Source organism: Barbus barbus (genome assembly GCF_936440315.1).
Source record: "Barbus barbus genome assembly, chromosome: 17".
NCBI lineage: Eukaryota > Metazoa > Chordata > Actinopteri > Cypriniformes > Cyprinidae > Barbus > Barbus barbus.
The window spans coordinates 30765598-30792153 of record NC_136745.1 but is presented as its reverse complement, the minus strand read 5'-3'; the positions used below and the strand labels follow the sequence as shown (position 1 = coordinate 30792153).

The 26556-nt window shown below is 38.8% G+C and overlaps 1 protein-coding gene across 1 annotated transcript; it reads left to right on the top strand.

The window, feature by feature from the left end:
• The first annotated feature begins 945 nt into the window (after window positions 1-945).
• On the top strand, window positions 946-25967 carry LOC306882915 (ankyrin repeat domain-containing protein 50-like). The gene is made up of 5 exons (XM_079437913.1): window positions 946-1088; window positions 2962-3699; window positions 8374-8591; window positions 20358-23899; window positions 24388-25967. Exons 2-4 carry the CDS (start codon window positions 3239-3241, stop codon window positions 23894-23896), a joined length of 4218 nt encoding a protein of 1405 aa, XP_079294039.1. The 5' UTR covers window positions 946-1088; window positions 2962-3238; the 3' UTR covers window positions 23897-23899; window positions 24388-25967.
• Window positions 25968-26556: the final 589 nt, after the last annotated feature.

Below are 26556 nucleotides of genomic sequence, written 5' to 3'. Positions count from 1 at the left end.
GACTAATAATGACTTCGGCTGTATGAGATGATGGGAAAGCAGAGAAACCTGACAGCTGTGTGAAGGACAGACTGCGGGAGACAGATATGGGCCGAGGGCACTTTACATATTCACAAAGCCCTGAGTGCCGGGGCCGTTCTGACCCCCAAAGGCCCCGGATTTGGCATTTATTCTGCGACCGACACAAAGAGAGAAAATTGCAGCAATTATCTCCATTCTCTTGATTGGTTTGGCTGGCTGGGTTTCAGGTTAAGGTTTCATATAATGCAGAAACATCACCGATGACAGCAGCTGTGTAGTTCAGTGTCAACAGTGTCGGGGATAATGCATTATAAGTAACAAGAAAATATATTTTTCAATTAAGTAACGCTAGTTTCTTTGTAACATAATGCATTACTTTCCATAAAAAGTAACTAAGTAATGTAATATTTAGGAAGTAACGCGATATTGTAATGCATTATTTTTAAAAGTAACTTTCGCCAACACTGAATGTCAATGAACATATTTTATGTCTTTCTGGTTTGTAGCACAAATAATAACCATGGTTTTACTATAAATAAAACCCCCAAAAAACATGGTTACTATAGTTATAGTTAAATCACAAATTAACCATGGGTTTGCTACAAAACTGTGGTTATACAAATGCTAATCAATACGCAAAAAAAGACAAAAAAAACATGGTTACTACAATAAAACCATGATTACTTTTCGTGAGGGTTATTGTTTATTTTTTTTATTTATTTTATAAGGTGACTTTATGTATGTTTATGTACGTTCTTCTTTTTATTTATTTTATTTGTATGCAACGTTTTTATTGTTTATCGTTAACAAACTACAACGTCTGCGTGCGCACGCATGACAGAACTACATCTCCCATCATCTTCCGCGCATGCGTCATGCTCGATGGGCGGAGCCTCAGCTTCGGCGAGTGTCGGTCAGCGGGAGGATCTCCACAGAACAAACCGACACACAACCGGAGTGGAAAATGTGAACGGAAGATTCGGGATTGGGACTAACGACAGAAAACCGTCACAAGAGTGTTTCTCTGTGGACGGGATATGATATCTGAGAGAACAGACGCGCTGGAGGTGAGATTTTTATTAGATATTTACCGCATTCGGCTGAAGTTCCTCTCAACGCGTCTGACGCGACGCGACAAACTAGAATGATCCCATTATGATCAACGCAACGCTTGAGGCACCGACAGCAGGAGCGTTCTGGTGTTGACGCGTCGCGTCGCGTCGCTCGCTCTCAGAGTAAACGGGATTCAGTCAGAATAGCCGTTAAATAACCGTCACGATTCAAATAAATGTTTTTAAATTTGAAGATGAATTTCTAATGAACGGAAACCGGGAGCCCGAGTAATGTGTGTGTGTGTGTGTGTGTTCAGACTCTTTGTCACCCGTTACTGTAGGTCCGGTGTTTCTGTGGTGTTCCGGTGGGTGTTTGAACGGGTTGGTTTTGATGGGCGTTTAAAGATCCGTTTGAAGAGCGCTCTCACAATGGACCAAAGTTTCCGTTAAAAACAATAGTGACCACAGTGATTCTCACCACTGTAAAACTCTGGTAACTTATTAGCATTAGCAGCTACTGTCCTCAGAAAGAGAGTCAAGATATTTGACAGATTTTAAAACAACTCCCATGAGATCCCATTTTAATTTACAGTGATTTTACAGTGATTTTACAGTAGTAGCTGTGGTGATCAGGCATTGTTGGTTTTATTATTTGTCGACAGCCATGACTTGACTTTTTTTCCATTGGGAAACTCTGGCTGTGTGTCAAAACCATTCAGCTTTTTTGGGCTATAGTGGATCACCAAGATGTTTGGTGCATTATTTATGAATTAGTAACGTTTTGGGGCATCAAAAGATCCGTTGTCAATCCTCAGTATTGTTGTGGCATCGCAGGATCCATTGTCTTCCATTGTCTTTTGGGTCATCAAATTATCATTGTCGATCACCAATATTATTGGGGTGTAAAAGTTTAGTTGTCAATGACCATTATTAATGGTTAGAGCGTTGAACTTGTAACCTGAAGGTTGTGGGTTCGAGTCTCAGGTCCGGCAGGGATTGTAGGTGGGGGAGTGAATAACCAACACTCTCTCCACCCTCAATACCACGACTGAGGTGAGACCCTTGAGCAAGGCACCAAACCCCCAACTGCTCCCCGGGCGCCGCAGCATTGGCTGCCCACTGCTCCGGGTGTATGTTCACTACTGAGTGTACACTTGGATGGGTTAAATGCAGAGCACAAATTCAGAGTATGGGTCACCATACTTGGCCACACACCACTTCCCTTCTCTTTATTTTTTTGGGACATAAAGTTCAATCACCGATATTTTTGGGACATCAAAGTATCAATCATTGTCAATCCACAACATTTTAGGACATCAAATATAGTTTTTATTCCAAGTCTTTCCTAAGATTCCCAAAAATGCTGCTGACTCGCGAGCTGCTTGGATGCTTGATTTGAGTGTTTGTGTTTCTCCTCATACTTGGCTCAGTATTTGCATATGTTTCAGTGGTTCGTTGCTCTTTTGAATGTTGGCCAAAGTGCTTGCTGCATGTGTATTTCAAGCCAAATGAAGAAACCTATCTAGAATTACAATTTAGGTAGTGTTTTTACTCGGGTATAAAGTCAGCATGACCCTGTGTTTACAATCTATTTTGCTGATAATTTAGGAGAGATTGATGAAATTTCAGAGATCAAGCAAGTTATTATGAAGGATTATGAAGAACATGTTTTTCATTGATCATTTACATTTATGCATTTGGTTGATGCTTTATCTAAACCGACTTGCATTGTGTTCAGTGTAAGTTGATCAGTTCTCTTGGGAATCGAACACATGACCATTGCATTGCTAGTGCCATGTTTGAGATGATCGTTCACTATAATGTGGGTTACAAGTAAACAGTGTGAATTACATGTTGGCTTTAATGGTGTCTTTGGTGTTTGTTTCAGGGTGTTTCATCAGTCTGCTAAAGACACATTATGTCTCTGTGGTCTCAGAGACACGGATGGATTTGATGGAGACCTCGCTGTGTAGGTTGTGAGGATTTAACCCCATCGCCTTCAGGGTCCAGTTCTGCAGTCCACTGGTCCTCTGTGTTCATCAAAGGGAGGAGCGGTCACTCAGACTCATCGTGATGATGAACGGGTGTCTACATGGATACCCTCTCAGGGTTTGAGCATGCCCAGTAACATCTAGACGCCGCTTTTGACCCGCAGGACACAGATCATGGCCCAGACCAGCCTGCTGCAGGGCAAACGCTTCTACTGCCGCGAGTGGGTCTTCCACAAGATCCAGCACTGCCTTCAGGAGAAAACCAGCAACCTCAGCGCCCCGGGAACCGCAGAGCCGCTCAACCCCGTCAGTGGAGCGGGGAAGGGCAGCTCCTGGGGGGTCCTGCTGGTCGGCGGTCCCGGAAGCGGGAAGACTGCTCTGTGTACAGAGTTACTGTGGCCCAGTTCGGTTCACGGTGTCCACCGAGGCCTGCACCAGCACTGTCTGGGCTTCCACTTCTGCCGGGCCGAGGACTCGGACACGCTGTGTGTGAGCGGCTTTGTCCGTGGCCTGGTGTCTCAGATATGCCGCTCGGGACTCGTGTCAGAATACGAGGAGAAAGTGAGAGAGCCGGCGGTCCAGAGCGCACTGCAGCCGGGAGAGTGCGAGAGAAACCCAGCTGAGACGTTCAAGAGGTGAGCAGCATTCGTTTGGCATTCAGAGGAGTAGATCTTTGATTTACTGCTTCAGATGAGGTGGTGTAGTGGTTAAAGCTCAGCGCTTTAAGGCTTAATTAATGAACTACTTTACCATCATCGTGTCTCTGATCAACTGAACCTCTGGTTACTCCAAAAGTAGAGTGCTATGATAAAAATTACATAAAACCTCCAAAATAGTTCAGATTTCATAGGGCCCTAAAAATAACATTGTTAAACGTTTAATAAATTGACGTAAAATTTTAAGTGTCATGATTTCAAGTAGTTTTTGACATGCATTTTGTAAAAAGAAATTATACAAATATATATTTTTTAATTAAATCGCCAATTGAATTCATAATCAAATCAATCTATGTATTTTTTTCCTAAATATAATGTATTGTTTCTGACAGTATTTACTGAGAGATCAAAAATCCCCTCTGAAAAACGTTCAACTCTGTGACAACAAAATCAAATAAGAACTTTAAGCCTGGCTTTATTTAAAGTTCAGATTTCTGTTCTGGAAATGTATGCAAATTAGTGCATATTTAATTAGATATTGCCTTATTTGCATAAATAAACATAACATTTAAAAAAAACTTGTCTGAAAACTATGATTAATCATCTAGTGAAAGTATGGTGGTATTTATTAGTGATAATATTTATCTTCTTGTGCTGTTTTGACATAAATATACATATTTTAAAATGATAAATATTATATTTTTGTCATAATTTCTTAAAGTTAAACCAAACTTTTAATTTTGGCAGTTGTGGTGAAGACTTGACTTTGTATATTTTTTCAAATGAAAAGGTGAAATACTAGTGAGCTGAGCAGCTCTGGAGATCAAAGAGAGAACAGATGCTGAAACACCACAAGCAGCACGCGTGCTTTAGTGTGTGCAGTAGATGAAACTCATTCTCTCTGATTTACTCTTTATCGCAGAAATCAGTGGTGTGTGTGTGTGTGAGTGAACTCTTCTCTTTTGACACGTGTGTTGACGTGACCTCGAGTGAAGGCGTCACCTGCAGCTCACACATGAACTCTGTGAACTCTGCAGTTCTGCTGAATTTGAGGGACGATCTGTAGATGATTGATTGTAAGAGCTGTATGTTTGTGTTAAAATATCTATCTGAATTCTGCGTCAACATCTGGTTTATTCAGTATCAGTTCTCTTTCTACTGTTCAACAGTTTAGGACCTGTATGTTTCTGAAAGAAGTCTCTTCAGCTCACCAAGGATGCATTAATTTGATCAATAATACAGTAAAAACTGTTAAATATTATTACAAATTAAAATAGCTGTTTTCTATGTGAATATCTATTAAACTGTAATTTATTTCTGTGATCAAAGCTGAATTTTCAGCATCATTACTCCAGTCTTCAGTGTCACATGACCCTTCAGAAATCATTCTAATATGCTGATTTCCTGCCATTTATAACATTACTGATTATTATCAATTTTGAAAACAGTTCTGTACAAAATGTTTGTGGAAACAGTGATGCATTTTATTTTTCGAGATTCACCGATTGATAGAAAAGTAAAAAAAAAACAGCATTTATTTGCAATAGAATTGATCAATTTAATGTGTACATGCTGAAAAAAGTATTAAATTCTTTAAAAAGTCCGTAATGTGTAGAGATCTGTAAAGAATATTAAAGTGAAAGACAGTGGGTCTTTGTCATAGTGATGTTGAAAGTTGACAGAATAACTTCAGGTTTGCATTGGGCTTGTAATTACTGAAAAAAGTGATTAAAATGGTTTTGTTGTAATTAAAACAGAATGTGTTTGTGTGCTGTTTGAGGTTCAGGTTGTGTGCAGGCCGTGTTGGTTCACAGGGCTTTGTTTGTAGGCCGGTTTCAGCCATGATCTTCCAGACCTCAGATGAGGATGTGGTGTTGTTGTGGAAGGAAATACACAATGTGATGTTAAACTGAAGCCCATTGATGAGGTCTGTTTTTACCGCAGTCAGCAGGCAGGTTAAGTGCTTTCACCGCTGATCGGTCATTCCAGGGCATCTTCAAACATCTTAATGCGTCAAGAACTGATTTCGGATAAATTATAATTTGTGCAATGGAAAACCTGTTTAGTATGTGAGTGTTTTGTCAGTGTGGACTGAACACTGATCTAAAGCAGAATCTGGTCATTTGTTCCAGGACAGCCGGGGTTTATTGGGGGCTGGTCATGTGGTGTAGGAACTAATGAGGGATGAACAGGGTGGAGCTCAGTCCGTCTCTGTCGTTCTCTGAGAGATGATTCAGCAGTTTGTAGTCGATGGTTCAGACCACTTTAGACGAGCGAGGCAGACTCTCTCTCTCTCTCTCTCTGAGCTGGGAATCTGTGAACGTCTCTCAGCCTGCGTTTCCACAGAACAATGATGTAACCGATTATGATACATGAACATTGTGATGTTGGTTTGCTGGTTTGAATAGCAGGGTAATTTAATCAGTGTCTTTTTATGCAGGCATTGGTTTATGATGCGGCACAGATGAGAGTCTGGTTCACTTTTCTCTATAGAGTTTCCAGGGTCTACTAAATTGATTTTAGTCAATTTTATTTCCTAGCACTTTTCACAATGCAAATTGTTACAGCTTTACAGAAGGTCATGATGTTAATGTTTTATAATATCTTAATATCTTCATGCCTTAGTAGTTGCATTTAGCAGATCAGAGCTGGACAATAATGTAGTTACATTTTGTGACAATGTTCAGATTTGCAATATATATTGAGTGTACTGGATGTATCAGTGTTATTTTAGTATCATTTAAATATTGGTGAATATTTTTTAATAATTTGTATGTAATATGTAAATGTACTTAATACAGTTATATTTTGTGTGTGTGTTATTTATATTTATATATATATATATATTTTTTTATATATATATTTTTTATTATTATTTGTATGTTTGTTTATTAGTTTTAGTTTATTTAATTTTAGCTATGTTTGTACTTAAACGGAAATGGGAAATGTTGCCTTGACGACAAGCTAAAATAAATGTATAGTTTGTTGATATTAAGGAGTACAAAATCTGTAAGGTTTTTTGTTCAGTTCATAACGATGTGGTGTAGTGACAAGCCTAATTACTATTCAGCGACGTGTGCCACTGCTGCAGTTAAATGAATCATGTCTGTTGTTCTGATTGACTGCTACCTGGCTATCTGCTGTGTTTCTCTGCTCCAGTGCATGCTGGGAGATTTCAGGCCATGCGCCCACACACATGCACAAACACACTCTGTGTCTGAGCATCGCTCTGTTAATGTGTGTGTGACGTGGGCCCAATGAGACTCTGAACGGCCACATTCAGGCTCATCTGTGTGCTCAGTCAGATACACGGTATTACAATAATGGAGCAGTGATATGATGAGTGATCTGACTGCTTCATCTCTGCTGGTTGTGTAGAGGCAGCTGAGATCAGACACACATGTGCACATTAGTCACGATTTTACTGTACAAATATCAGATTTAAAACCTCATGTCAGTCTTCTGTAGTGATCAGATGGCAGTGACTCCAGCAGGGATAATCGAGTCCATTTAACTGATATAATGACAGAAACAAACAGGAAATGAGTGGACAAACACACGAGTCAACAGACAGAGTCATAAAGATGGAATTTACTGTTTAACGTGGATTTTGGACAATTTTTGGATGAATAAATCAAAAGTAGGGGTGTACACATTAAAATCTCAATATGGACTAGTGTGTGAATATTAAAAAGCGTAAATGTGAATCTGCATGTTGTGTGTGTGTCTGTTTGCTCCACTTCACATACTTAAGCATGTTTGACGAGAACATGGAACACATTAACTTCATCTCCAGAGCTGCTCTAAATCACTTCATCAGCATTTCACCTAAAATTATCATCCGATGCACACTGCACACTCGGAGAAAAAGTTTGGTTTAACTTCAAGAAATTGTGACAGGAATATAAATATATAATGTACTTTGCAAAGTAATAAAAATAACAATAATAATTTGATTATTGTGATTAAACATGTAATACAGTTTTGTGATTTTAAACAGTAAAGGTCTGCTGTGCAGATATTTGTTTGTTGAAATATGAAAGGAATTGTTAAATTTGATAACATTTTAATAGGGTAATCTGTTTTTTTATTTGTTTGCCAACATTGTTTTGATAATAAATTTGTATTAAATCATAAAACAGTATCCGATTTCTGAAAACAAAACAAAACAGGACTGTATCATAGTTTTTATAGGGCTGTATTATAGTTCAAATTAAAGTTATTCAATTGTTTTATAATTCAATTAATTCATATACGTTTGATTATTAAAACATAATTAAACCATTAATCACTCACAATTTTTAGTATGCATTAAATTAAAAGATTCTGTATAATTGTTAATATTGTTGTTGTTGTTATTATTTTGAGTATGTATATTTTTGTATGTTTCATGAAATGTTGTAATCATAATTGTCTTTGAAAATTTACATACTATTAATTTTGCCATGAGTATCACTATTGCAGCTGATATGGCAATCAATCAATAAAACTGTATCGAGAAGAATTTAAATGAAAAATACAAAATTTGGGGAAAAATAAAGATTTCTGAATCACTAACAAATAACTTGCTAAATCTGACCAAGTTCAATTCTTTTGCCTAAGTTTTGTTTGGAAAAAAAATGGTGTATTCATCTGTGTGTGTTTGTCTCTCAGGTGTGTGTTGCTGCCGCTGCTGGGCTGTAAGGCTCCGTCTCAGGCTCTGTTTGTGCTGGTGGACTCAGTGGACGAGGGCTATTTGACCGGAGACAGAGATCAGAGGTCAGCAAACATCGCCGAGCTGCTGGCCGCCCATCATGAGCTCTTCCCGCCCTGGCTGCTGCTCGTCTGCTCGGCACGCCGGCAGAACAAACACATCACCAAACTCTTCACAGGTGAAAATCTCTACCTCAGTGATGATTATTCCCTACGTTTACATCACTCATCAGATCAAATCAGCAGCTGTACTGAATTACAGACCTTGAGATTTAAGAGTTTTGTGTGTGTGGTGCATCAGAGAGTGTTATTGTGCTACTTTGCATAAAAAATGAATTATGTTACATAATTGTTTTCTTTTTAGGACTACTGTTCATTTGAAAACATAATGTCTCCCAGCGCTAGAAAGTAAAGGCGTTGTTGTGTGTGTTTGTGTGTCTGAGAGTCAGTGGAGATCAGACTGGATGAGTTTCGCAGCTCCTGCAGCAGGAAATCAGCACCAGATGTGTGAATATTTCTAATGAGCAGAGAGACAGTGAGAGTGTGTGTGTTATGTGAGGACAGATAAACGTGGCTGTTTGATTTGGCCGTATGGATTCGGTCTGAAAGAAAACACCTCATTGACAGGGTGTTAAATCTTTTGTGTGATTTTCTTACTCTGACGTTTCTTCAAACTTTTTTCATAATTTTTGTAGCACTCTATTCTTTTCTTTTTTTTATTTGAAATCTCAAACATTGTATACATTTTTAGTTGTTACATTTTTTTTTTTATATTTTAACTTGGATTTAAAGTTGTTTTTCCATGAAAATGACTGTCGAATCTGGCATGGCACTACAAAAACAAGCACTTTCTCAAGATTTAGTTTACATTACACTTATTAATAAGCATTTTTTGGCTTGTTGTTTGGGCTTTGCTCATAAAGCGTTCCAGAATATGAAATTATTAAAGTGGGAAGGTGCAGGTTGTGGTATGTTGGTCTTATTTGCAACATAAATCATTTGGATTTTTTTGCGGTTTATTATGAGCTTGTTGTTGTTTGCTGTTTTTTTTTTTTTTTTTTCATAACAAGATCTGCCAGCAGGAATGAGTCAAGACTTATTCCTTTTTGCCTGTGATTTTCTTGCACCACTGAAATATATAATTTAAAGGAATAGTTGACCCGAATATGAAAATGTGCTCACCCTCAGGTCATTCAAGGTTAGGATGAGTTTGTTTCTTCATCAGGTTTGTAGAAATGTGTCTCTGCATCAGTGTCTCAGCAATGGATGCTCTGCAGTGAATGGTTGCCGTCAGAATGAGAGTCCAAACAGCTGATAAAAACATCACAATAATCCACACCACTCCAGTCCATCAGTTAACATCTGGAGAAGACAAAAGATCAAACGAATCCATCAAGACATTTTTAACTTAAATATGAGTCCATAATCCATAATAACGCTTCCTCCAGTGAAAAAGTGTTCTGGTCTGAATCAGGAGAGAAATCTGCACAGATTAAACACTGTTTACAAACCAAAACAGCTCTAAACAAATATGTGGCTGGATTTTAAAGTGAGAGACAACAGGAGATGCACTTTTTCACAGAAAAATTATTATGGATTATGGACTTGTATTTTAGCCAGAAACAACTGTTTGAAGTTAAAAACGACTTGATGGATTTATTCTCCAGATGTTAACTGATGGACTGGAGTGGTGTGGATTATTGTGATGTTTTTATCAGCTGTTTGGACTCTCATTCTGACGGCACCCATTCACTGCAGGGCATCTATTGCTGAGCAAGTTTGTACGTGGCCATTGACACTTTTGAATCCATGCCATTTACGTGTAAATGTGTTTTTGGATGAGACATTTTTGCAGTTTAGTTTTAGTAAATGCTCTTTTCTTCACTGTGGATTTGACTTTCAAAAGTTGCAGAATGTTTTTTTGTTTTTACTGAAAATATGAGCTTCTCTCTCTCTATTTCATCTGCCATGTGTTCATCATTTTTGTAAAGCTGATATTAGTGTTGCGATGTTCAGTTGTGCAGTCATTTACCATTTTTTTGTGTTGTGTTTCTGATGACATCACAGCTGGATTGAGAAGAAATTATGTGAGGTTTTTTAGTATTTTGTGTGTGTGTGTGTGTGTGTGAGTGAATGGTCTCAGCACAGAAACAGGCTGCAGGCTTTCAGAATCCAGGTCAGACTGGAGTAAAAATACACTCTCTGTGTGTGTGTGTGTGTGTGTGTGTGTGTGTGTGTGTGTGTGTGTGTGGTGGCTCACAGTAAACATCCGTGACCAGTAAACACTGATCTTAGACCAGAAGATCAACTGAAATCCCAAAGTGGTTCGTGTCCAGCATTAAAATCAGATGCATTTAACCGCAGATTATAAACACCTGCTCTAAAGTCAACATGACGTCAACATTCACTCTGTTTACATTCTGAATAACTCACTCCTGCTCTCATTGTACTCATTACTCCATTGTCTGCTGTAAGGCTGCTGGTGGCAAATGTTAATATTAGCTAGTAACATCACAGCAAATACAGCAATGATCCAATCAGAACCAGAAATTAATGTTTTATTCAGCAAAGCTGCATTAAATTGATCAAAAATGGCACTTAAAAACATAATGTTATAAAAGATTTTTATTTCTTTTGTTTTTTTTAATTGTGCAGCACAACTGTTTTCAACATTGATAATAATCAGCAATGTTTGTTGAGCAGTAAATCAGTATATTAGAATGATTTCTGAAGATCATGTGACACTGAAGACTGGAGTAATGATGCTGAAAATACAGCTGCAGATCACAGAAATACATTACACTTTAACACATATTCACATAGAAAACAACTTTTAACTTCTTACAGAGATTTTTACAGTTATGAAGCAACATTGGAGTATTTCTGAAAGCATACTGTTGTGTTGAGCTTCTATAAGGAATAAATGTTAGGGTCAGTTTATGATGTTCATCACAGTATTCAGAGTCTGATTGAGATGCTGATCCAGCAGTACAGCTGTGTTCTGCGAGTCGGGTCAGATGTCAGATTCACCCGCACACGCTTATTCATTAACACGTTTGACCGTTAGCAGTGTTTGGGTGTGAGGGGCCAATATCTGTGACCTCTGTGCCGTTCCCATGGCGACGGGGGCTCAGAGGTCGAAGGCTAATCTGTGGGAAACAGTGCAGAACTGTCATGTGTCGCTCTGCTGCCGGCGTAAATGAGTTTGAAGTGGGATTGGCACAATAACATCTCATTTAAGCTGAAATACCAATGAAATTAGTTATTATTAATACAAGTTTCAATACCTGATCAGAAGCTAATATACACACAGAGTGTTAATCACTTCAGACGCTTCATCACGCTGCGTGATTTGAGTGACTGACATTGTTCTGCTGTTTCTCTTTCAGAAATTATTTCTATTCACAACTAGCATTTTTCAGCATTTCACACACCAATCACAGTGAAGCGCAAACACATACAGAGTCACATTGGACAACTGTTATTTAAAATCTAATTTACACCTGAAAATAAACAACTTTTTGGATTTTGAAATGTTTCTTTTCTTTCTTAAATATGAACAATTTTAGGAGTATTTTGCACAATATCTGTGTTGATCAAATAAGCAAGTTTGTGATTGATATTGTAATGCAGTGAAAATATGGATCTTTTGTCTCAACTGTTACATTTTTAATTCATAAATTAACTGTTGATTTTTTTTAAATACATTTTTATTAACTTGAAAAAGCTTAGGACATATTTATGCGTATAATTTCAAATTGTTTTTGAAAAAAGAACATTATTAACAAGAACATTTATTAAAAACAGAAAATACAGTAAAACTACACAAAAATACAGTAAAAATTGTGAAATATTATTACAATTTAAAACAACTGTGTTCTATATGAATATCTGTTAAACTGTAATGTATTTCTGTGATCAAAGCTGAATTTTCAGCATCATTACTCCAGTCTTCAGTGTCACATGATCTTCAGAAATCATAATAATATGACAAAAAGGTTGCTGACTGTAATATGCTTTTGAGTCACTCATATGTGACTGGTTCATTTTCCACTTGCAGTGCTGGGAATCACCACAGATCAGAAAGAGAAACACTCACACACTCTCTCTCTCACAGACACACACACACACACACACACACACACTCTCACACACAGGCCCCTTGTCCACAGGTGAAGTGTATGTCTGCTCCCTGAGTGTCTCCACAATCTTAAATTATTTATCTCTCTCTCTCTCTCTCTTTCTGGTCAGGCTGTGTTATATTGTTGTTGGTGACAGGCCAGACTCTCCAGCATGAGGTTCAGGAGTGTTTGTGTGTGTGCGATCATATCCCATCATGCTCTAGACTGCTGATTCTGCCTTAGAAATGCAGTCCTTTTAAAAATGGCGTCAAAGCCGCACCCTCCGTTTTCTGTTCGTGTCTCCAGAGAGAAACACAGCACACATTAACCCTGAGCTGGCAGAGCAAACCCTCTGAAGTGATGGAGAAGAGAGATGTTGAGTTAAATGACTGAAGTGCAGCTCGTTCTAGAGGAGGAGATTGAAGAAATGCACGCCTCATGCTGGCAGAGAGAGCAGGAAGAGTCTGGTGTCTCTGTCTTTCCTGCAAACATCCTGATCCTTGAGCTGTCATCGGACTGGTGATGAGCCTCTGTTCTTATTGGATGAGGCTTTTTAACAGCTTTTTTTTTTTTTTTTTGGATTGAACTGATAAACCTACACTTTTTTTTTTATAAAAAGTAAAGACTGTTGGACTAGGTGCTAAAATACTATTTCAGTGTTTCTACCTCAAAATTTCATATTTAATTTGTGTTACTTGTTACTTCCTTCATAACTTTTTTTTTTTAATTAATGTGTTGAATTTGAGACCCAGTTTTTGGAAAAAACTGCATAAAAGTGGCTGCCTGGTACATAAATATTAATATAAAAATTACTGAATAAAAACAAATGGAGTATTATTTTTGGAATATTTTACCATAACTTAAAAAAAAAAAAAAAATCAGTATTTAAGAATATGTATATTCAACTTTTTGGCATGACCTTGTTAAAAGTGTAGTGCAAAACATTTTTGTGTATATTATTTTATTTTCGATCTATATTGATTTTATTTATTTTTTTTGTTAATATTTATAATAAAAAAAAAAATGTATTGAATAATTATAAAGAGTCTAGATTATTGCTAACGGTAAATTTTCTCTTGTTTTGAGCTCAGAACAGTGAAATCGGATGCAATTTTCATCTGCAATTTAAATAACACTCAATACAATGTAATCTGTACTTAACTGTAGCTGTATGCAGTGAGAAGTAAAGTTAAAGTAAAATAGCTAGTGCACTATTATACTACAGTATCATTGCATCTGGTTCAACAATAGCGCAACAGTCTTTCATCTCGGTCTGCAGCAGAGAACACGTCTGTACATGATTTTGTTTGTATATAATGATTTTAGTTCTCTTTCTGTGTGAGAGCGGCCCGGTCCTCTGACTCGACACACTGCTGAAGCGCTTGTGTGTAATCTGAACACTGTATTTGGATCAGGACGCACACACTTGAGCTCTGAATTGGGCGGCTTGCGTTTGGGAAGTTTGCTGATTCAAGTGTATTTTAGGAAACTTTGCTCGACTGGCGTAATTACAAACGCGGAGCAGCGGACTCTTGCATGTTTTCGGGTGGCTGAGGGCGAGCGACGTTTCATTCATGCAGAACCCTCACCGCATGTACAGAGAGCGAGTTAAAATAGCATGTAATCAAGACACATGTGCCTGGGGTTTAGAGTTTCTGTGCCGCTTTAGCATCAGACGGGTATGTCTCTATTTCAGACGGACTGGAAAAACCACATCAACGGCAGATGATCTGAGAAACACCCTCTTAACTCAGACGCAGGCCTGCAACTAATGACTGTTTTGATCATTGACTAATCTAACGATGATCAGCTCTGCTCAGATGTAATGCAGCTTTCAGCTACATTTAGTTTGAGCATCAACTCATCTCAGGGTTTAAAAGACAATTAATATTTAGTAATATTATTGATTTGACTTGGGGCTGAATGATTAATTGAAATAAAACTGAAATCACCATATGGTTTCGTGCGATAGCCATGATTTAATTACATAAGCGTCTAAATGCACAGTGCCTCTTCACTCAGAAACATATTTAAGGGCTCCCTGCAGGTTTCTGTCAAAATAAGAGTTTGATGGTTTAATTGTATTATTTTTCTTAAATGCTTATTTTTTAATTTTACAGTAAAATATTACAACAATATTTCTTATTTATTTTTTTTCTATTTTTTGTTTTTATTTAGTTGTTGTTGTTATTTTATCACCATATTTAGATATTCAAAAATGTTGGCTAAATTGTGCAGCCCTAGTGTATTTTTTTATTTATTTTAATTTAGTTTTTATTTATTTTATTTAGTAAATATATATTATGTAGTAGTAGTTGTAATAATGATAATAGTTTAGAGTTTTATTTATTTAGTAGTAGTAATAAATGTTATTATTACTATTATAGACATTTATAGACATTAACAATCACAACATTATTTATTATTATTATATAGCCATTAGATTTTTTGAAAAATAGTTTTTTAAATTGCAATAATAATTGTTCTTTGAAAAATTGCAATTCACTAATTTGCAAGCAGCACTGTTTGACTGCACTGACTATCAGATGAGCACAAAACTTGAACTGAATTAATCCAAATAATGACTTTTATTTATTTCTATATTATTTCAGTAGAGCTGCTGAAATTGAATTTGTTTTATAATTGATAATTTTGCAACATTGACACTGTTATTTTTGTGTTTGTTACTTTACCGCTGCTTTGAAACAGTCTGCTATAAAGCACCATAGAAGTAAATGTGATTTGACTGGATGTTTCGTTTAAAATGCTTCAGGTGATTAGACTTTGGGATCTTTAGATTACAGAGATCTTTATTCAGGAGAAACATCTGCGAAGCCGGAGACTTAAGCAAAACTTTAATCTCAGTGCAGGCAGTTGAGATATTGAGGAGATGTCGTTTGTGAAATCTCTTTCCTGTGGGAACACAAGCTGTCTGTATACGTGTATGTGAAGTTCACACACCCGAGTGTTGTTCACAGTGGCCACTCCTTATGTAAGCACACCTGTCTGTCGCTCTATCGCATGATTGATGAATTCATTTATGGTGGAAGATCCAGTTTCCTCCCTAACAGCCTGCAGCATCTCCTGAATATAACAGCAGGGTGGATGTTGTTATTCGACGGCTTTATCAGCAGGAGTTGTTGAGTTTCTGACCTCCTGTTTAGATTGCACTTGCATTTTATGATGTACAATTATTGTATTACGAGTTAAAGACTAGACAAAAGATCAGTTAAAATAGATCTGTGTGAATACAGCCTGTTAAGCCTGTCACTGTCATCAAAATAATGCTCAGAAAAAAACAAAAAATCCCTGACTGCCCTTGGAAAAACAAATGATGTGGTTTATTCATATCAATATAGGCCTACACTGCTGAATTAATCTACTGTGTTGTTGAATTGATCTACACAACACGGTGATGTTATACTATTACCAAAAAATACACGTTTCATAGTAATATATTATTTAATCTCATTATTAAAAATCAGCCTTAATTCTGTCATTTTTGACAATTTATATATTTAGCTAAATAAAGTAGCAGAATATTTTCTCTAATGATAGTTTGGTAAAAAAAACAAAAAACGTGATAATTCTGCAAGAACTTTAAATACTTACTTACTTACTTTACTTTTGTCATTTAGCAGACGCTTTTGTCCAAAGCGACTTACAAATAAGAAAAAGTAACTAAAACTAAAAAGTTACAACTCTATAAATACTATCTACCCACATATTTAAGAAAATAAAGAAATTAAATAAAATTAACACATGCATATAACAACAACATTTCAATAATAAACATATCAATGAAAAAATTAAATAAAAAGCTACTACTATCCCTTGCCGGTGTCCCTGCCCGGTGGAGTCGCACGGTAGAGTCGATGGTCTTTACACTCTTTGGTCTTCACACTAAGAGGGCTTCACACGACGACTGCCGCGACCGCTGCCGCGGTATAATAACCTTTATTATACCAAACCAACAAATGATCATTTCAATTCAGCTGGACCCACTTTCCTGTTTATCAACTACAAATGGCCAAGCAAGTGCACACACTGACAAGATACACGATACAGTACGAGACCAAACGCGATTTCAGCAACTCTCATCCTAGTAAACAAAATAAGCGTTTCCTAGCAACGGCAAATGCGCTAAACACTGAGACAAGTAAATACACTTACGAGCTGATTTTAAACTTCCGCTGATAGACTGCTTCTCTTAAAGACCACTTCATTACACTGCCTTCTGCTGGCGCTTGAACCCACTTTCCTGTTTATCAACTACAAATGGCCAAGCAAGTGCACACACTGACAAGATACACGATACAGTACGAGACCAAACGCGATTTCAGCAACTCTCATAAATATGATTGCAGAGCAGTTATGTGAGGAAAGAGGATAGATTCATAAACTTTTTTATTTTTTACTTTTTATGAATGTGTAGATTGAATTTCTACTATACTTTTCGTTCAGTGCTTGTAATGTTTCTTTGTTGCCTTTCATTACCTTATAATTACTTATATGTTTGGAAGCTATATTTAACAATTCTTAACATAAAATGGTTTTGATTTGTTTTTAATAATAATAATAATTATGTAATTTAATACAATTTAATATAACTTTATAAATTTAGAATTTAATAAATTTGATATTCAGAGTTAGTCATTAATTAACAATAAAACAAAGTGTAGATCATTTTAGAACCGACACCTACCCCACAGTAAAACAGTCAAATATAGCAATTAATTCATACATATGATGCAATATAGTATTATTGTATTGATTATATAATGTATTAAGAATAAGACGAATTTGGCACAGAACCACGTTTCTTCATTAGAGACATGGAGAACAGGGTCAGTTTGGGCACGAGTGTCCTGTCGGGGTTTCCTCGACCTCCCGTCTCTGATTGAAAGGACATGTGTTTGGGAGGATCCTGAAAACATAATGAAAGAGGTTTAGTTGGCTTCAGGTTTTCTTAGAAGACTAAAAAGATGAACTCTTGAAATGCCTCCAGTATTTACTAGACAGTAATTTGTAATCCGTATTCTAAACCCGGTGAACTGTTTAACCGGTGGCAGCTTTCCAAGCCCAACTTCCCTTCAACCCACTTAAACAGACGAGTTAGTTACGTGCAGGACCCGCCGGCCAAATAACATATTTGGGTCATCTGTTCCACTGCCCCACTTTTAGTCCCCCTACAAGGCCCCTTCCTCTTTCAGCCTTTCTATTTCCTTCATCTGGAGTCGTACAGGCTGAAGGCTTGGACACTGTTGTGTGTTTTGAAGGCAGGGTGAAGGTCTGGGTCAGTTAGTTCACTAATGACAAAAACAAGCCTCAGACGCGCCGGGGCTCAAAGAGAGAACATGGGTTGTAAACTGCACTACATGCTGGTGACCAGTCTGACTTCATTTAAAGGCTTTTATGGTGAACTGGAGTGAAATGTTATGCAATAGAGTGCACCAGTCAGGTTTTGGAAGTAAAAATTGAATTCATTTTCTCCAGAGGGGAAAAATAAATCTTCAAAGACAGACCTGTTGTGAGCTCCGAGGTTGTTAATCTACTGTATGCTTTGTTGAACCCATCTGTTCGCATTCAACATATTACTTAAACATATTTTTTAAAGAATTTTGTTTAATAGCAGAATTCATTGTGAAAACTAAATTACCCATGATGCTGTAGAGAAAAGTCCACCAGAATTGCAGCGAGCAAATTGCGCCAAAATATATTTAGCTCCGCCCACTCCCATGAAGCACTGCAAATGACGTAATCGAGTCACTGAATGCTTCATGAGATTGTAATTCTTCCCTCACTAAAGCCGTTAAGCCGTCAAGTCTTGTACTTTTGTCTTATTGTCCGATTAACCTTTTTGCTTCAAATCAAAATTTGTTATTTTTATCTTTGCTGGTTGGCTTGGTTCATGGCTTATAATGTTTTAACAAAGACTTTTTAAAAATCCCGATTGGATAAATACTTCCAGAACCACCGCTGCTGAAAAGTGGGTGGGCTCTAATGAACTCTATAACTGGATATTAAAAGCCAATGGTATGAAGGAGAAGAGGAGAAAGGATGGCACGAAGGCGGGATGACTGTCCACAGGTGTGCATGTGTTGTCATTCATGCCCCGGTTTAGATTTCACACAGGTTTTATTTGGGAAGCCTCAGCTGTTGACAGCAGCCTCAGGCCTCAAGCACCAAAGACAAAGAAAATAACTCCTGAGCCCTTTCAGAAAGATGGACGTTATATAATCTCATTCAAAGAGGTTTTGTTAACTTTTCAAACTCTAAGGGAACGGCCAGGAAAGATGTAATCTGTATTCTGTTTTTGTGTTGCTGGTTTGTCTTTCTGAAGGACTGAAACACTTTTCTGGGGTTTGGCTTGAAAAGAGTATTGTATTTACTTGAGATTGTTGTAAACATGCTTCTTTTAGAGAGGAAGTAGGCCTATTTTTATTCTCTTTCCCATAGAAAATGGACTCATATAGATTGTATGAGTGAGCGACCAATTAAATTACATGGAAAAGGAATGTTTTGCTGCTCTCCCACCAGTGGGGCTACAGAAAGATTCAGACATATGTGAACGACCTTAGAGGAGTTCATGTTTTTTCCTTTGACCTTGGTGAGTCTTGAGTCCATGGGAACTGTAAATAAAATCTGTGCATAAAATGCTCGATCTGCCCTTGGACTGCTGTTAAACATGCATGCCGACCAAAAAAACGATGGAATTTACACTTATCTAAAGCAGAATGCCTTGACTTCTGTTGGCATAAGTGCTTGTTTGTAAAACCCTTGGTTCGGCCTTGTTTTATTTTGAAAAAGTGTTTTCACAGTTTATGTGAAACTCTCGAGTGCGCCTCATTCTTTGTGAAGTTGCAGATGTGACCTAGTTCTGCCACAGGAATCATTACACATCTTGTTTTATTTTCTAGAGAAAACAAAGCAAATTCCAGTCATCCTTTCTGCAAGAAAACTGCCTTTATCAATCACTGCTGTTCTTGAGTTTTGTGCATTGTGCATGAAGATGAAGGTCCCTGTGTTTGTGTGTGTTTGCAATACTGCTGATACAGATGAGTGCATAAGTTTACATTCCTCGTGGTATCTGCAAGATGTTTAACATTCAAAAATAAAGCATTTTGTTTTTTTATTTCTTATTGGCTTAATGAAGCTCTTTCACATAACAGATATATTCCACAAAGCAAAAGAACTACTGAATGAACATAAATGATCCTGTCTTGAGTAGTGACGCTGCCACTGACGCAAAAAAAAAACACATTTTGAGCTTTTCACAATTGAGAGACACACAAAACTCAGAAAAACTACGATAGGTGCAAATATTTATTGATAAGAAGACGACAACATACTAGAAACAGGATAAATAATGTAAATTGGTATTTTGTCTTGTGGGAAATATACATATATCTTTATCTATGTGTATCTTTATTTCTTATATTTATGAGTTCTGCAAATTAGGAGACAAAAGGGGTATGCAAAAATGACTGTAAATTTGTATTTTTGAACACACGTCCAAAGCTGAACTAATTTGTTTACCTAAAACTTAATCTTTTATGAAAACACACGTCAAATTGTAGCTGACATCACCAGATAAAATATGCAAAGTCAGTGTTGTCTGCTCGTTTTGTAGAATTCAGTAAATGCTATGAAATTCTCAGGCTGATACTCATAGCTATCATCTTATTGATTTTTCTTCTTCTTCTAGATTTTGTCTCTTTGTTTCTTCATAGAAAATCTCACTGTGACCAAATGTGACACTAGAAATCTTCTGTACAGACTTCAGGCCAAACTAATCACCTTTTGTCTCTGTCTTTCTTTTAGGATTCAGAAAGATCAGCCTAGACGACCTACGGAAGGCCTACATCGTAAAAGATGTGCAGCAATACATCCTCCACCGCCTAGACCAGGAGGAGGCCCTACGGCAACACCTCACCAAGGAGACAGCAGAGATGCTGAACCAGCTTCACATCAAGAGCAGTGGCTGCTTCCTATACCTTGAGCGAGTTCTTGATGGAGTGGTTGAGAACTTCATCATGCTGCGGGAAATCCGAGACATCCCGGGGACACTGAACGGTCTCTACCTTTGGCTCTGCCAGAGACTGTTTGTCAGAAAGCAGTTTGCCAAAGTCCAGCCAATCCTAAATGTGATTCTGGCTGCCTGCAGGCCGCTGACTGTCAGAGAGCTCTATCATGCAGTCTGGACTAAAAACATGACTTTGACAATGGAGGACTTTCAGAAGAAAATGGACATTCTCTCCAAGTTGCTTATTGATGGACTTGGCAGTACTAAGATCTTATTTCACTACAGCTTTGCTGAATGGCTCCTGGATGTTAAACACTGCACACAAAAATACCTTTGCAATGCAGCAGAAGGACACCGAATGATGGCCATGAGTTACACTTGCAGAGCAAAACAACTTAAACCTCTGGAGGTGCAGGAGTTTGCCTTTCACCTGATCAACTCAAACCTGCAGATCGAGCCCTTTAATCTCGCCCTTTGGATGGTGTGGAATGGCACCCCTGCTAAAGACTCCCTGTCCTCTTCAATCCCAAAAGAACAGGAGGTACTCCAACTACTAGTCAAAGCTGGGGCTCACGTCAGCAACGAAGATGACCACGCTTCGTGCATTTTGCAACAGGCCTTGGAACGCGAGGACTCTATTCGAACTCTGCTAGATAATGGCGCTTCTGTTAATCAAACTGACTCCAGCGGGAGAACTCTTTTAGCCAACGCTGCCTACAGTGGAAATCTGGATGTCGTGAACCTTCTCATCTCCAGGAGAGCCAACATGGAGTTGGCGGACAACCATGGGCAGACAGCACTTACTCTGGCAGCTAGACAAGGCCATACCAAGGTAGTCAACTGTCTCATCGGGTGTGATGCTAACATCAATCACACGGACCATGACGGCTGGACCGCCCTTAGGTCTGCAGCCTGGGGAGGTCACTCGGAAGTTGTGTCTGCACTCCTGTATGCAGGCGCTAAAGTGGACTGCGCAGATGCTGACAGTAGAACTGCCCTGAGAGCTGCCGCTTGGGGAGGTCATGAAGATATTGTCCTCAACCTTCTTCAGCATGGAGCCGAAGTCAACAAGGCGGATAATGAAGGACGAACAGCATTGATCGCTGCAGCATACATGGGCCACAGAGAAATTGTCGAGCATCTGTTAGATCATGGAGCTGAGGTCAACCATGAGGATGTGGATGGCAGGACGGCGCTCTCCGTCGCTGCTCTTTGTGTACCAGCCAGCAAAGGCCACGGCGCAGTCGTGAGCCTGCTGATCGACCGTGGAGCCAAGGTGGACCACTGCGACAAAGACTGCATGACCCCGCTTCTGGTGGCTGCCTACGAAGGCCATGTGGATGTGGTTGATCTGCTTCTAGAAGGAGGAGCAGATGTTGATCACACTGATAAAAATGGGAGAACACCTTTGCTTGCTGCAGCATCTATGGGACATGCTTCTGTTGTCAACACTCTGCTTTTCTGGGGTGCAGCGGTGGACAGTATCGACAGTGAAGGCAGGACCGTGCTGAGCATTGCATCCGCACAGGGGAACGTGGAGGTCGTCCGAACTCTGCTGGACAGAGGACTAGATGAAAACCACAGAGATGATGCAGGCTGGACGCCGTTGCACATGGCCGCTTTTGAGGGACACAGACAAGTTTCTGATGCTCTCATTGAACAAGGTGCCCGCGGCACAGAGGTTGACAATGATGGACGTATCCCTTTGATTCTGTCTGCTCAAGAGGGTCATTACGACTGTGTGCACATCTTGCTGGAGAACAAGTCGTGTATTGACCAGAGAGGGTATGATGGGAGAAATGCTCTCCGAGTTGCAGCGCTCGAGGGACATCGAGACATTGTGGAGTTGTTGCTGAGCCATGGGGCGGATATTGACTTCAAAGATGCAGACGGTCGTCCAACTCTTTACATCCTGGCACTTGAGAATCAGCTGGCCATGGCGGAGTACTTCCTCGAAAACGGAGCCAATGTTGAGGCCAGTGATTTGGAAGGAAGAACAGCCTTGCATGTGTCATGTTGGCAAGGCCATGTAGAGATGGTCAGGTTACTAATCAACTACCATGCGGATGTGAACTCATGTGATAATGAGAAACGCTCTGCCCTCCAGTCAGCAGCTTGGCAGGGTCACATAAAAATTGTTCAAATCTTGATTGACAATGGCACCGTTGTAGACCACACATGCAACCAGGGTGCTACAGCTCTGGGTATCGCTGCTCAAGAGGGGCACATTGATGTGGTTCAGACACTTCTAGATTATGGTGCAGATCCAAATCACGCTGATCAGTTTGGACGCACTGCCGTGAGAGTGGCAGCCAAGGGTGGTCACACTTCCATAATCAAACTTTTAGAGAGATATGGCGCTACGAGTCTAAATGGCTGCAACCCGTCTCCTGTTCACACCATGGAGCAGCAAACGCCCGCTTCGGTTGCTGGGAAAGTGCAGTCTCTCACTATAAAGTCCAGCAGCTCTGGAAGCACAGGAGCTGGCGATGTGCATTCAGCAGGGCGAAGACAATCCAACGGACCTGTTCATGCTTTCAGCTCACCATCAGAGTCTCCAGACTCAACAGTGGACCGACAGAAGTCCTCCCTCTCCAATAACTCACTCAAAAGTTCAAAGAACTCTTCGTTGAGGACCACCTCATCCACTGCTACTGCCCAGACTGTTCCCATTGACAGCGTCCATGCCCTTTCTTTTATTGAACAGATACAGCAGCATTCACTGCCTCGCAGTCGTAGTCGTCAATCCATTGTTTCTCCCTCCTCCACCACCAGGTCTGTCGGCACTCAGCCTGGCTCTCCAACCAGCGAGTATGACTGGAGCCAGGTGAAGCCAGGCCTCAAGTCCACCAAAGCATCCAAGAATGGCCAAAACTGCTCAAACAAAGGAACATCTGGTGAGAAGAAGAAGAGCAAGAATGGCTCTTATTCACAGAACCAGGTTCTTGAGTATGAACTGACTCAGTTTGATAAAAGGATTGTGCTCAATAAGCCAGTGTCAAACATTGCAGTTAAAGATCCACAATGTAAGATCATGGTGGGAAGATCCAGCACTCTGGATTCTGTCCAATCGCAGGAGCAGTTTTATATTCAGCCCCAGAGCTGTGCAGAGAAGAAGAGGAATGGTATTATGACCAACCCCAAATACCACCTACATGGAAACCAGGTTTTTCTTGGGAGAGTTTCAGTCCCCAGAACTGTTCCCAGCAGGGGCCACCAGGACCTTCTGGACAATTACCCAATAGGGGAGACGGACTTAAGCCTGAAACAAGCCCTACAGCTCCAGATTGAAGGATCAGACTCTGGGTTAAACTGCAAAAAAGAGACGCCGTTATAACTGGTGAGTACATGACGTTTAAAGACTATTCTGTGGCTGAAAGCACATTTGTAACTTACATTCACAGTATTATTAGATTGTCATGTATATTTACAGTGTATTATTACATAAAGCTGTAATTTTGTAGTGTTTATAGCAGTGAGTTTTTTTATATAAATGTTTTATATATAGGGTATAAAGCCTTTGTCTTTAAAAAAGCTTATGTCAGTGGTTCTCAAACTATGGTACGTGTACCACAAAATTCTAAATGCTACTATTGTGGTATATGTTTTTAGATGCTCTTCTGCTGCAAAGGGGAGCACAATTTATCCAAACAACAAGAATATTTATCAAAATCTGGTTAAATAAGTTGGTTTTCGAAGAAACTTGGCGACTAGATTCGATCAAAGGTGGTACTTAGTCTGAAAAGTTTAAGAACCACTCATCTACATGTTGTAAGAATGCCAGTAGCTTCTCAAATACTGACCCAAGGAGTTTTGATGCCATTTCAGGTGTCTTAATCCTAATTTGTTATTCAGAAAGAGACTGTGCCAAAGTGAATGCTTTCATCCGCAAAAGAACTGAAACCATTTTCCTCACTTCTCTGTGGAACGTCTCAAGAAGAAAGGAACGTGGGAGAACCGAAGAGGGATTATCGCCCAACGGTGATGCAAATTCATACTCGTGCCTGTCGATGCTCCAGCCTTCTTGTGGTGACCATGATGCACACAGACGCTTTTATTTAATGCATTAATATTTAATAGGCAGTGGATGCACTTTCTTCCTTTGTGTTCTTTTTTGGAAAAAAAAATCTAAATTGTATTTAGTTTTTTTTTTGCCTTTTAATGCTTTGTTTGTTTATCAGAGTTTACTTTAAAAAAGAAATTTACATTTTTCTGTTTATTTTGACCTGTGTAAGTGCAACTGACAGCAATGTGCCGCTGGAGTACGTTGTTTCCTCTGACAGATATCACAAACTCTCCGTCATATTCACATCTTTAAATCTCTGAAAGTCTTCATTAGTCCTTCGGCGCACTCATAAAATCACTCAGTCTTAGTTTACTCTTCGCACATATTTATTTCTGAGAAAAAGCCGCTTCCGTGTGTGCTGTATTTGCTAAAATCATGGTGCTATGTTTTGGCGTTGCCTATTATATATTTGTATTATTATTTTTAAACCACAAACGTCTTACTCTGTCATTTTAACTCTATATTATGTTTGTAGCATTATTGATGCCCTTAAAGAAGAGTAACTCTGGCTTTACCGTACTTCATTATTTAGTCCCTGTGGGACCTGTCTTTTATTAGTTTGTTTGTGTTTTCCTCTATTTACATAATTGCATATTTAAACAAACGACGGTGTATCATTAACTACAGAGTTTGGTGCTAAATGCAGAGTTCTCAGCGACTGAAGAAAATGCAACAAGCCGCGTCCTAGTTTGCGCGGTGGTGACAAAGCGGCAGATAACGTCAGGGACTTCTGATGATAAGGTCAACGAAAGGTCATTGAGATTTTTACTCATGCCAAGCAGCAAACCGCAGTAATATTTGGATTTCAGGACAGGGTTTGAAATGTATACCCCTCAAGCCAAAGTTAAAGCACAAAAAAGCCCATGGTCTTGTGAAGCCGGATCTCATGTCTCCGAGCCGTGGCTCTCTGTGGGGGAGGGAGAACGGGGCGGGTGTAGAGTGGATTTCAGACATCTGTTTGCTATGAGAGGAGACGCTCAGTAAGGCCATATTGGGTGTAACTGCAACAGAAAACTTGTCCTCTGAAGAATTACAGAAAGGCACTTTACTAAGCCTGGGACAAGGACAGAGAATGAGCCTTTTAAGATGAAGATGAACCCTGGACAGTATTCAGAAATCTCAAGCCATCTGTATTACTGATGTTTTCTTTTTCTCCTTTGTTCAGCTGTTTTGGTTCTGAGCCTGGAGTTCATTGCATGAGAAGTTTGATTGTAAATAGCTGACCGTGTACATTGAAAACGTTCACATTTTGAAATGTAATTTCCTGTATTATATTGAGCTGAATTTTTCTGACATTAAAGTGCTTAATAAACATATCTGCTTTTCTGCCAAAGCTATTCATTAAGTGTTTCTTCTTAATTTGTGGTGTCGATCGTGACTGTTGTTGCTCTTGCTGATTTGACAAAACCCACAAACTTACATTGAAGGAGGGACTTGAGCAGCATTGAAACCCCCTATGAGTGGGTGAGCATCATGCATGTTGTCTTTACAAATTTATCAAATCTACTTTAGATTAAGGCAAGACACTACAGGCAAACCCATTTGATTTTTCATGCACTGGTCAATTTTCAGTTTTTGCCTTATTTTGCTTCAATAACATCTGTTGTTTCAGACTAGTGGAAAGAAAACATCCAAAAAAAAAAAAAAAAACATTTTAAGTTTGTTTTATTTCACTTGTTCTATTTGCATCTGTAGATTTCAGATTTCAAGTTTGTTTTTCCACTTCAGCAGCACTTCACACCAAAACTTAGAATTCAATTCCTCTCTTTAGTTTGTTGGTTTGTTCATATATCATTCACACTGATTTATACAACATTTTATTCCTAAAAAAGCATGGTAAAATCCATATATTTAAAGTCTGTGAGTTTTTTGTCTACTTCAGCAGCACTTACATACACCAAAACTTAGAATTTAATTCCTCTCTATATTCT